The sequence below is a fragment of the Dasypus novemcinctus genome, chromosome 3, assembly GCF_030445035.2.
Source record: "Dasypus novemcinctus isolate mDasNov1 chromosome 3, mDasNov1.1.hap2, whole genome shotgun sequence".
Classification (NCBI taxonomy): Eukaryota; Metazoa; Chordata; class Mammalia; order Cingulata; family Dasypodidae; genus Dasypus; species Dasypus novemcinctus.
Window position 1 is genome coordinate 156,022,225 of NC_080675.1, and position 12,171 is coordinate 156,034,395.

General features: G+C 39.0%; 1 protein-coding gene across 1 annotated transcript in view; it reads left to right on the forward strand.

The window, feature by feature from the left end:
* CHSY1 (chondroitin sulfate synthase 1) overlaps nt 1-12,171 on the forward strand; it is a 54,608-nt gene that overhangs the window by 6,672 nt on the left and 35,765 nt on the right. Inside the window, exon 2 of the mRNA XM_058294617.2 lies at nt 7,946-8,441. Within this exon, the coding sequence (XP_058150600.1) occupies nt 7,946-8,441 (496 nt within the window). The remainder of the gene's footprint in view (nt 1-7,945; nt 8,442-12,171) is intronic.

Here is a 12,171-nt window from a genome sequence, read left to right on the forward strand (position 1 = left end):
CAGATAACCTGTAAGTAAACTTTTGGAGTACAACTAATTTCAGATTATGAGTTACCTGTGTTAAGATGACTAGTGAAAATGTCCTAAGAATGAGTTTAACCATGTAATCCAGTGATACCATGTATATTTGCGAGCTGTGATTGTCAGTAGAGGCTTAAACACATTGTGTTTTCATCTCATTGGCAGTTTCACTTTTCCTTGTCCATTAATTAAGCAATTTATTGAAAATAGATTTGTAATACTGGACCCTGATCCCTGCAGGGTTCATAGTTTAGGGAAGGGAAACAAGTGACAGTACAGTTTAAGGACTATCAATCTGCATGAACTAGTAATTACTGTGGGGTACAGAAGAAAGAGACCCACACTAATTGCGTGGAGGGGAGCAAAAAAGGTTTAACAAACACTGAGGGAAAAGCTAGAGGGAAGTGGCTTGTGTGCCAAGCTCGGGAATTGGGTTTTATGTTACAGGTGTGTCTAGAGCTGTTGGTGATGCTTTAAGCAGGTGAGTAGCTTGATGGTGTTTTTGTTTCAGAAGCTCAGTCTGACAAGTGTTAGGATCATAGAGGGTGGACTGGAGAAGGGCACCAGCATAAATTGGTATGTCTTAGGAAGACATGACAGCAGCATTATCAAAACGGGAGGATTATCATAACTGTGTATATAGATGCCATTAAAGTTACTGGCGTGTAAGTTGAATGTAAGTGTAAAGGTTGTTGTGTTAAATTTTATTTCATATGTTTCCCACCTAATGCCAAATGATTGGGCAGGATTTGTGTAGTAAACTAGCTTAAACATGAAATGAGGGCTTTAGAAGTTAAGATTTGAATAAAAGTCTACTGTCTTTTAAAGTTAAATCCAGTCCAGTCAGCAAGGAGGTGTCCTGGACCAGCAGGTTTTGGCAGTGTTTTGTGTTGCCAAGCCAGACAAGCAGAGAGTGGGTGGAAGTGGCTGAAGGATGCCTCAGGCTGCTCTCCTTACCTGTAAAAACTGCTTCCTCAGCCTTATCAAAGAAGGAAAGGTTGGAAAAAGAATGTGGGATGATAACCTGGGAAAAAGTGCCTGGGATAAAACAGCCAAAGTGTGGGCAAATTGAAGCAGTTGTGTGTGGGCCTTAAGAATTGTCTTTGGGAAGAAGATGTGGCTCAAGCAGTTGAACACCCACCTCTCACATGAGACTTGCTGGGTTGGGTTCCCAGTGCCTCCTAAAGGAAAACAGACAATAAGCAGACAATGAGCAAAGAGACAAGGAAGTCAACTCAGGGGAGCTTATGTAGCTCAGTGGTTGAGCACTAGCCTCCCACACATGAAGTGCCATGTTCAATCCTGGATCCCAGTACAGTTGGCCCTGAACCGCAGTTTCCTTATCTGTAAAATGTGGATAATGATACCTCATCAGGTTTTTACAGGGGTTTAAAAAAAAAAAAAGTAATGCATTTAGCAAGATCCTGCACTCAATAATTGTTCAGTAAAGTACAGCTGCTGTTCAAGGGGTTTGATACCAGGGGAAATGGTGCAAAAATCAGTTTGGGATGGTGGTATTGTTTGCATTAAACAATAGTGCTGTTTTTTTCCTAAGAATTAGACTTTTTGCTTGTTTGTTTTTTTAACAAGGGCTAAAGATACCCTTTATTTGAAGTTGAAAAAAAAATAGGTTATTTCAGTAAACTTTGTTTACTACCATGCTTTCCTTTTCTCTTTTTTATTGTTAGCACTTCTTACGTTTTTAAAATTTTTATTAGCGAAGTTGTGAGCTTACAAAACTATCGTGGGTAACCTGCAGAATTCCCATATATCACCCCTCCACCAACACTTTGCATTGGTGTAGAACATTTGTTACAGATTATGAAAGAACATCATCAAAATATTACTGCTAACTATGGTCCGTTACTTACATTTGGTATAAAAACTTATTTTATCTGTTCATATGGTTAAATTAGTTGAATATTCATGCTTTGAAGTGTAAAGCAGCAAAATACAAATTAAACGAGGTATATCTCCAACACTTGAAGCTTTGGAAGTGGATCATGAGATCAGGATTGCTTTCTGTCATTTACATTCCAAATTGCAATCTCATGTTTCAAAAGCCGCATATTTGTGGCCTGTATCGAGTATTGCCATTGTTTTTGTGAACCTGGGCTCAAAAGGCAGGTTCATGTTCACTCAATATCTCGTTAATGCTTCCTGGGCTAGTGCTCAGGTATTTGTTGGGGTGGGAGGCTATAATCCATCCTACCAAAATCTTTATTGAGAAAAGGCTATTTAATGGGTGCTTTCACCTGAAGTCTTATATTTTAGGATTAATGGTAAAGTATAATTTTATTTCTCTCCTCAAATTTTCCCACCATTTGCGATTTCTGTTCTGTTTTCCCACCACTTCCAAAAAGGATTTGCAATTGCTTACGTTATAAGGACATACACAGTGAGACAGTTTAAGATTTTAAAAGAGGAAACCACGTACACGGAAACCACATACCCAAAAAGGGGAAACTGCAACTAAATCTATTTACTGCAGAGCTCCCGGTACCAAAGCAGGAGGCCTGAGATAGCTAATAACATCTTTTTGGAGTGCATTCCTCCAGATAGAGGAGAGGACTTTACCCCCCTCACTTGATAGCCTTGGTAAACTTGCAAGTGTCTCTAGGCCTGACCAGGTGAAAGCCCAGGGCTGCTTTGACTAGCCACCTAGAATAGCTGCTCTCTAAGGACTAAGCTTGCTGTTCAAAGAACTGTGCTTCCTGTTTAGGACCTTATTACATTTGCTCTGCTTTCTCGGCCAGAGACCCACGGGAGAACTTTCCCTCCAATTTTAGTATCTGGAATAGTAATTACACTTAATCCTGAACAGTGAGGCACCATCTTGTTACTCTTGATTGTCTACTGGAAAAGCTTCCAGCTAAATTTGAGCCTACCTTAGCAAATGTAGAAGTCTAGAGGTCATGTGATGGCAAATAGGTTTCACCAGATGGGCTGACTCTAGTTGAATCTTTGTTGGCTCCAGAGTGCCCCAAGCGGTTCAGTGTTTGAAGTACTAACATCACTCCCTGCTCCAGATTTCCTACTCTTGTTTTCCTTTGGCCTGTTTTTTTCCTTAGTTTTTCCATCTTGTATGCATTTTGCCTTAAATCTTTTCTGTAAGGGGGCAGAATATAAATATATATATTAATTTCTATTATCTATCGGTTCTTGGGGGGGGCGGAATTTATTCTTTCTTCTATCCTTACCTCCAAGTTCTGAGTTGATTTTATTGTATGAGTTCTTTCAAACTTGCGCTGTGTAACCAACAGACAATATACGTCATAGTGATTTGGGGAACTTAAGAAATCTTACCTTTTAATTATAAAATTTAGTGTAAAACTATAAATGTTTGGAAAATAGGAAAAAAGTACTCATAACCTTACTCTATTTTTTTAGTTTTTGTTCACAGATAAAGAAATGTTTTATTGCCAAAAATAAAAAATTCTGTTGCCAAAACTTAAGATTGTGGGAGTCCAGTGAGTCCTGAGCCCTGGCTCCCCCTCCCTAAGTATACTCAGCCCATAGTACACAGTTGCTTGCATGCCCCACCCAGGACACACGTTAAAATGTAACAGACCTCCCCACAGGGAAACAATGTGCAGATGGTATCTTAGACTGTCATTTTCTCCAGGCTGTAAGTTTCCTTCCTGCAATAACATCATCAGACTCCACTCGTGTGCTTCATGTGACCCCAGCAGAAACTGTTAGGAAATGTCTTTGTTCTGAGACCCTATATATTGTCCCTCATTTTCCCACCTCTTTGCGGGGTGCTACTTTCATTATCTGGCCTGCCTCCACCGGAGAATTTTTCCTGTTCATAAGTCCCAGTAAATAAAGCTTATGTCTGACTCTGTGCCAGGTTTGTTCTTTGGTCTTTCAGCCGCTCTAACCCGTGCCTTCTACAGGTAAGTATTTTTTCTCACCCTAAATATTGTGCATCTATCTGTTGCAGAAAATTTTATGAAACATATTAAACTAGAAGAAGGTTAAATCCCTCTAATGCCCCATCCATAGATAACCATAGTAAACACTTTGGGGGTAGAGTTGTATGTTATTTTATTTTATTTTTTGTAAATGCACTTTAGTAATCTAAATTACAGGTACATACTATTGCCTGTTTTTTAAACATAACCATATGTTGTGAATATTCACCCAGGACAGCACTCAGAATACAGATGCAGTTTTGTACAGAAATGTATTTTATGTAATTTTTCTTAAACTGTCGCTTGAAGAAATGCAGGCAGTGATATCAAATCCTAACTCAGCAAAAGCATTCCTTAGCTAAGCTAATAGGTTATATTCCTTTACTGCGCTTTAACTGGGCATATGATTAGTGTTTAGAAGCCTGGAGGAAGAGAAGATTCTCTTGGCACTCTCAAATTTCAGTTGTCTTATCTCTGCTTTAGCTAGAGTTGGTTATCAGTCAATTGAAAATGGAGTTTTCTGGCATGGACCTTTTGCAAGTCTTCTCTTTGGATCCAATTAAGAGCTTTGCTCCAGGTAACAAATGTGTTGAGGCATAGTTGTCATTTGCGTATGAATATTAAGGAACTCGGTCTGTTTTGTGGCTTGTTCAGCAGCATTTTCTTCATTTCTTTGAAATTATTAATATAGTCCCTCTTTTCCCCCAGGATGGTGAGTCATGATTTAAATTCTAGACTCGTTAACTTCCTGGAACTATTTAGACTGAAGGTACCCTAATTGAAACGGTCATAATTTCTTCAGATTGGGAGGTTTACAGAAACTTCACATTGAGAGAGCCCCCTTAAACCACCAGTCTTTTGGAACAGATAATAATTGGGTGGAGCCACGGTAAGACTGCAGAGAGGTCTTTTAGGATGGCTTGAGGTTAGATTGGCTGTTTTTAAAATTAATTGGTTTTTCTTCTTGGACAAATTACACCATTTCAAGTCATAGTTGAGGCATTAAGTTGTCTCAATGATGGTTGTTGGATGACTGGCGCCGCCCTTTGTTGTACTCTATCTGGTTGAGCGCACAGGAAGTAGGACCAGACTAAAATGAATTATGATCGTCAGCCCTAAAGGAAGGATCCTCAGTCTGAAGCAAAAACACTTTAAAATCTTACAGGTCTTTTACCCTAACTTTGTCTGAGATTGATAGCAAAATAGAATTCTAATATATAGCTTGAGTTTTGGGTTTTTAGCCAGAAATGTAAGGAGCTACACTTTCTATAATACATATAACTCATCTAATCTTTGCAACAACCTCATAAGGTAGGTACTGTTATTATCCCCAGTTTACAGATAAAAAAAATCTGAGGCACAGAGTAACTTGCCCAAAGTAAGTGGATTTTATTAAATGCCCTTTTAAAAATCAGTTGTAAGATAATACAGGTGATTTCATTCTCAATTTCAAAAGAATCATCATAAATGGCAGGGTAGATAATTCTAGCGTTCCTATGAGTTTTACCATTTAGTAATATTTTTCTTGTTCTGGCTTAAGTCAGTTTCTGTGTGTGTAAGTGGTAGGAAGGTATGAGTGTGGCTTATGGAAAGTGATGAGAAGGCCATCTGGAACTTTCTCAAAGATAAGAGGCAGAAGTGATTTCTCCTTTTTTGCACGTGCGTGTGCACAGACACACAGAGCGTATTTCAGTCACTTATTTTACATGACAGGGCAGCATTTGCTCTAATTGTGCCAAGCACTGAAGTCATTTACATCATCAAAGAATTGTTGTGACTGCCAAAAAACCCGCCATTTTCTGTCTAAGGAGAGGAATCAGGGGCTTCTTGACCTGAATGGGATCCTCTAAGGCTAAGTACTATTTCATCATCACACTGTAGAGACTCCCAAGGTTGGAGGAGTGCTTAAGAGGTTGTTTCTCCTCCAGATGGTACTGCGTTGAAGAGTTTGTTTAGATTGTCATACATTCTTATTTTTAAAAGAACTTATCCTTTTATGGGAGGGGTTGGTTTCTCTTTAAATTAATTTTCCCCGGTTTTAGTCCGTTTATTTTACATTCTTTTTATTGGGAGCATATCTTGTAAAATGAGGTGTAGTATCTGGTACATGATCTGCAGTACCATAGGGTTCCTATGTGCTAACTTAGTCTCTTGGTTCTTTATTAAAGGATTCTTTAATGGCCTATTTATTCTTAATGACCCAAGAATTTAAATAAGCCAATTTAAAATTAGTCATTAAGGGAAACCATTAAGAACTACCTTGTTTTACCTCCTTTCTAAGGTGTGCTTTTTTTTTTTTTTTTGCATTTTAACATCTGAAATTAGGATGCATTTTTCAGTTGATGGCATCTTGTGATTTTGATTGTCCATATGTTTTTTCTTTTTTGATATGTAAAATAATAGTGCAACATCCTAGATTTGATGGAAGCAGTATGCATTTAATCCTTGGACCTTTCGAGCATCATGTTTGACAGAAAGTGTAATCTATTGAATTTTCTTCTGCTGATATAAGTTTGAAGTCATTTTGTATTTTGTTAGGAGTAGAAATAAAATTTCATGTATTTTTTCCAAGTACTTCATTGTAAATTATTTTTAATATTACAAAAGTAATATCATGCTTATGAAGGTTTTCCCTGATGTAAAGATATATAGAATAAAAAGTGAAAGTCATCTTTATCCCCTTCCCAGACCCTCCCAATTTCCCTTTCTGTTAAAAGATACATGTGGTTTTCATTGTTGCTTTTTACTATAATAAACACAGTTGGAACAGTTAAGTAAAATAAAAGTATATTGGGAGAGCAGCATCTGGGAACTGTTTTTTTTTTTTTTAGTTGGAAGATTAAATTTACTGTTTCATTTTCTAATATGTTTTCCCTAGAAGTAGTCTGTATAAATGAAATTTTGTAGGCATTCTAATTTGGTTCTTCATCTAGAATATAAAGAATTAGGAAAAATGTAACTGAATAGCCATAAATCAGTTGTTCAGGAGGGGAATTCTTTGCTTTGTTTCCTTCTCCTTTATGGCCACTTCCTTTGTCGATGGGGTTCACCATATCCTTGTCTGGGCTACTGCTCCTTCCTCCAAGCCCTGACTCCACCACTGGGGATTCTAAGTGCCCATCCAATGGTCTCGCTTCTGCTCCAGTCCCTTGAGTAGCTTCCCATGAGTTTTAGAGCATACTGGCCCGACCTTGAGTTGGTTCTGCCAGGTCTGTGGCATTCCGTTGCCATTCTTACCTCAGAATGTCTTCCCTGTACCCTGTGTTTGAGGGTTGTCTTTGGGTCCTTGCTTTTACCCTTTCTTTGGGAACCTTTATCTGCCCTCTTGGTCTAGTTTGCTTCCTTTCTTTGTGTCCTTTTTGGACTGTGCTCCGATCTTGTAGAATGCTTATCTCAGTTCAGAATGATATGTATGTTACCGGGCCTGATAAATGACTGTCTCCTGATGTCAGAAGCAGGGACCACATTTTTGTCACCCCTTGCCTACCACAGTAATGGGCACATGATGAGTGTTTAGAGAGATTTGTCACATGACTGAAACGCTTTGGCTTTTTGCTATTTGGTTTCTACAGCTGAGGAATATGTAGATAGAGAGTTGATAGTATCAAAATTATCAATTATTTTGATAATATCAAAACTGGAACACGCAAAATTAATCTGAATACTAATCTCAGCATTGCCAGGTACCCTGGCAATTTGCCTTTTTCTTTTTTTTAAATGGTAAGCAAGGGAGTAAAGAGGTTTTTTTAGAAACAAAACGAGAAAAGTACACTGTTCCAAAGCATGGACCGCAGGCATACTGCAGTGTGTGTGTGGGGCACACAGGACCCAAGGTCAGGGCTTTTTAAAGTCTGTTTGCTGTTCTGATTGGTTGTTCCAGGCAATTTGATTTTTAGCTGTAATTAAAACCTAATTATTCTGGAAATAGTTTAACACATTATCATTCTTTATTGTTGGGATTCTTTTGGAATTGACTTTGGACTAATTGATACTTCTTTTAATTCTAGAACGTGGTCCAAGACAATTCCTGGGAGAGTTGAATTCTTCTCCAGTGAGGGCTCAGACATCTCAATACCCATCCCCATAGTGGCACTCCGGGGTGTGGATGACTCCTACCCTCCCCAGAAGAAGTCCTTTATGATGCTCAAGTACATGCATGACCACTACCTGGACAAGTATGAATGGTTTATGAGAGCGGATGATGACGTCTACATCAAAGGAGATCGTCTAGAAAGTTTCCTGAGGAGTCTGAATAGCAGCGAACCCCTCTTCCTTGGGCAGACAGGACTGGGCACCACAGAAGAAATGGGGAAACTGGCGCTTGAGCCTGGCGAGAACTTCTGCATGGGAGGGCCTGGTGTGATCATGAGCCGGGAGGTGCTTCGGAGGATGGTGCCACACATAGGAAAATGTCTCCGAGAAATGTATACCACTCATGAGGATGTAGAGGTGGGAAGATGCGTCCGGAGGTTTGCAGGGGTGCAGTGTGTCTGGTCTTATGAGGTAAGAACAGCATTCTTTACTATGGGAAAAAAGGTTCATTTGTCATGAATTCTGAAACATTTGTAGGAAGCAAATCCTAACATCCTCCTCAGGGTTTAAAGTTGGGATTAAGTTATTACATATTCTTAGCCCTTAGGTTTGTTTTTTTTATTTGAATTTCCCATATTATCTTTCTCTTGACTTTTAGAATATACCCTCCTTACTGTTTTTTTTTAGACCATTGTCCTAATACCTTGGTTAATAAATATGGCATTTGAGGTCCAAAATCAGTTTGCTGACTGTCACAGCAATATTTTCATAATTATCCAAAAAGCCCCTCTTTTCTGACTATCGCTTATTCAATGCAGGTGTGGTTAATTGTGAGATTGAAAGGTGTTTTCTCTGTCCCTGTTCTCCCTGGTTATGTTGACCACCCAATTAGACACATGTTTTGAATTTATAAAGTGATTATTGATGTAAAAGCTTATAGACTCTGGCTTTGCATTTTTTAACCTTGAGATTTTAGACAGCTACTGTAATCTGTAAGTTTGCAATATAGATGGTCTGTGGTATCTGTTAGTTGCCCCTTTCAGGATCAGCAATAGGCAATTTCTGAGTCATTGAGACTCAGGAATGAAACTTTTTAAAGGGACTCTACTTGTAGATATTTTCCCCTAATAGTTCCTGAGGATATGAGTTTGCTTTTGACTTTTCTGTTTTTATTGGCAGTTGTCCACCTATTGCCTGCAATTGCAGGATCTGGTATCAAGCTGAAAAAAATTGTTTAGGTTTTGTGTTATTTATAAACCACTGATAGTTTTGAGGAACAAAGGGAATCAGTAGGCCTTTTGCCCAAGAAAAAGAAATATCCTTTCTGATATAAATTGTTAGCTTTTTTCCCTGAGTTAATTTTCTAAAATACTCGAATGAAGTAGAGTTCTTTCCTGTACTTGCCTTCCCCCGAGATTTGCTTTTAAATGTCTTCTAATCACCCTATTGCTCTTATTTGAATATTAAGGGAAATGGACATTTCCAAGTATACAGGGAGTAGTCTTCGTGTAACTTAGTCATAAATTCACAGATATATTTAAAATGTCAAATGTGATGTGAGTGAACTCTTTAATTCCTTTGAGTACCCCCTCCTCCCCACCTTGCAAGGACATAGAGGATTGTTCATTGGGTCTTGAGGGTCTTTTTGTTTTTTTTTAAAGATTTATTTATTTATTTAAATCCCCCCCTCCCCCCGGTTGTCTGTTCTCTGTGTCTATTTGCTGCATCTTGTTTCTTTGTCCGCTTCTGTTGTCGTCAGCTCACGGGAAGTGTGGGCGGCGCCATTCCTGGGCAGGCTGCACTTTCTTTTGCGCTGGGCGGCTCTTCTTATGGGGCGCACTCCTTGCGCGTGGGGCTCCCCTACGCGGGGGACATCCCTGCATGGCAGGGCACTCCTTGCTCGTATCAGCACTGCCCATGGGCCAGCTCCACACGGGTCAAGGAGGCCTGAGGTTTGGACCCCGGACCTCCCATGTGGTAGACGGACACCCTAACCACTGGGCCAAGTCCGTTTCCCTTGAGGGTCTTTTTGTTATCACAGATTTTTTTTTTTTAATGTAAAAATGGCAGTAAGGAAAGCTGTTTGGGGATATCATGGAGTCTGAAATAGGATACAACTGGAAGTATCTCTGCATTTTCCCCATCCTATTTAAGTACTTAAACCTTGACTTATTTCATTATGGTTAAAATATTTAATATCTTTGGAATGCTTTACCCTGCCCCTGATTCCTGAGAAGCTAGCCTTTTAGCTGAAATTAAAGTGGGTAAGCTTACGTTTGAGACAGAATTAAAAAAAAAAAAAATACACGAGTTTTTTAGTCTAAGTGTTGTTGTTTTGTAATCTCTTACATACACACTGCTTAGAGAGATACCGATAGATACCAGTAGAGCCAGTATCTTGAGTTTTATCTAGGACTTTGCCATAGCATTAGTGCCAAGGGTGTAGTTAGAGTGTTGTCCTAGGGCTGCAGGGACTGGAAGACTCTTTCCAGGCTAGCCTTAAGCACAGGTGCCTGGAATCATCCTGTCTGGAAGTGTGGAGCTGCCTCTTAGGCTTGATGATTCCTGTAAGTGACCTTATTAGCTAAAGGGATCTAGTTGGTGAGGAAGCTTCCTCTCTGGGTAGCTCTCCACTTCCCTATACCGGGGGCTTGGCCAGTGAGCTCAGGGACAGCAGAGTGTAGGCAGTCTGCTTCTGATAGTATCCTGCTTCTTTTCATGTCTTTAAATGCCATGTAATGACAGAACTTTTACTAGAGACAGCTGTATTGCACCCACCAGCACAGTCTGAGAGTTCTTTTTTTCTCTTCTGTGAGTTACCTGTTCATATTCTTGGCCCATTTTTCTGTTGGAATGTTGTCTGTCTTATGGTTTTGTTGGATTGCTTTATTCTGGACACACAGAATATCTTCTCCCAGTATGTGACTTGTCTTTTCACTTTAATTGTGGTATTTTTTATTGTCTGGAAATTGTGAATTTAAGTGTAGTCTAGTTTATCATTCATTTCCTTTATGATGTATGCTTTTTCTGACTTTAAGAAATCCTTCCCTTCTTTGTGTCACGAAAATTTTCTCTTTATATATTTTTCTGTAAGCTTCAAGTTTTGGCTTTTTATTTCATTGTGTGTTTAATAGGATTTTTAATGCTTCTAACCTAACTCATTATTAGGATTTATCATTATGTTCACTGCTCAGGCGAGATTAATCCTTCCTATGGATAAGGAACTTTTATTGAACTTCCCATAAATCTAGTTTTCCAATTAAGGCCCACATTATGAGAAATTATTTAGGTGGAGTCTTATAATAAAGGTAATTATGCTAGGCTTTGGGCCTTGAAAGGTACTTATTTAGCTTTCTTATAAACCTAGCCAAAGGTATAATTTTTTTTTACAAGTAGAAATAGTAATGCCTTGTTAGAAACACCTGTCAAAATCAAAATCCAGATTCATTTCTAAACTTCTTTCAATTATTACCAGTGGTTATTTATTAATAAATGGCCTTCAAAAGACTTATTTGGAAATAATTTCAAACACAGTAAAGTTACAAAAATAAAAAAATAAAAATAATTCCATATACCCTTTCCTCAGATTCACCTATTGTTAACATTTTACCCCACTATCATTATTATTTGTACTTTTGGACATTACTCCCCCTCCTTCCCTATGTACTTAAAGACATATATGTATTCCCAACCAGGTCAGTGTAGTTTACATATATCGTGGCCCTTTACTTTTTTTTAAATTAATTTACTTTTTTATTTATTTCTCTCCTCTTCCCCCCACCCTCCCCCCAGTTGTTTGTTCTCTGTGTTCATTTGCTGTGTGTTCTTCTGTGACTGCTTCTATCCGTATCAGTGGCACGGGGAATCTGTGTTTCTTTTTGTTGCGTCATCTTGTGTCAGCTCTTTGTGTGTGCGGCACCATTCTTGGGCAGGCTGCACTTTGATTCGTGCTGGGCGGCTCTCTTTACCGGGCACACTCCTTGCGTGTGGGGCTCCCCTATGCGGGGGACACCCCTGCGCGGCAGGGCACTCCTTGCACGCATCAGTACTACACATGGACCAGCTCCACATGGATCACGGAGGCCCCAGGGTTTCAACTGTGGACCTCCCATGTGGTAGGTGGACACTACCATTGGGCCAAGTCCGCTTTCCTACTTTTTTTTTTAAATTGTAAAATTTTTTTAAAGATTCATTTTTATTT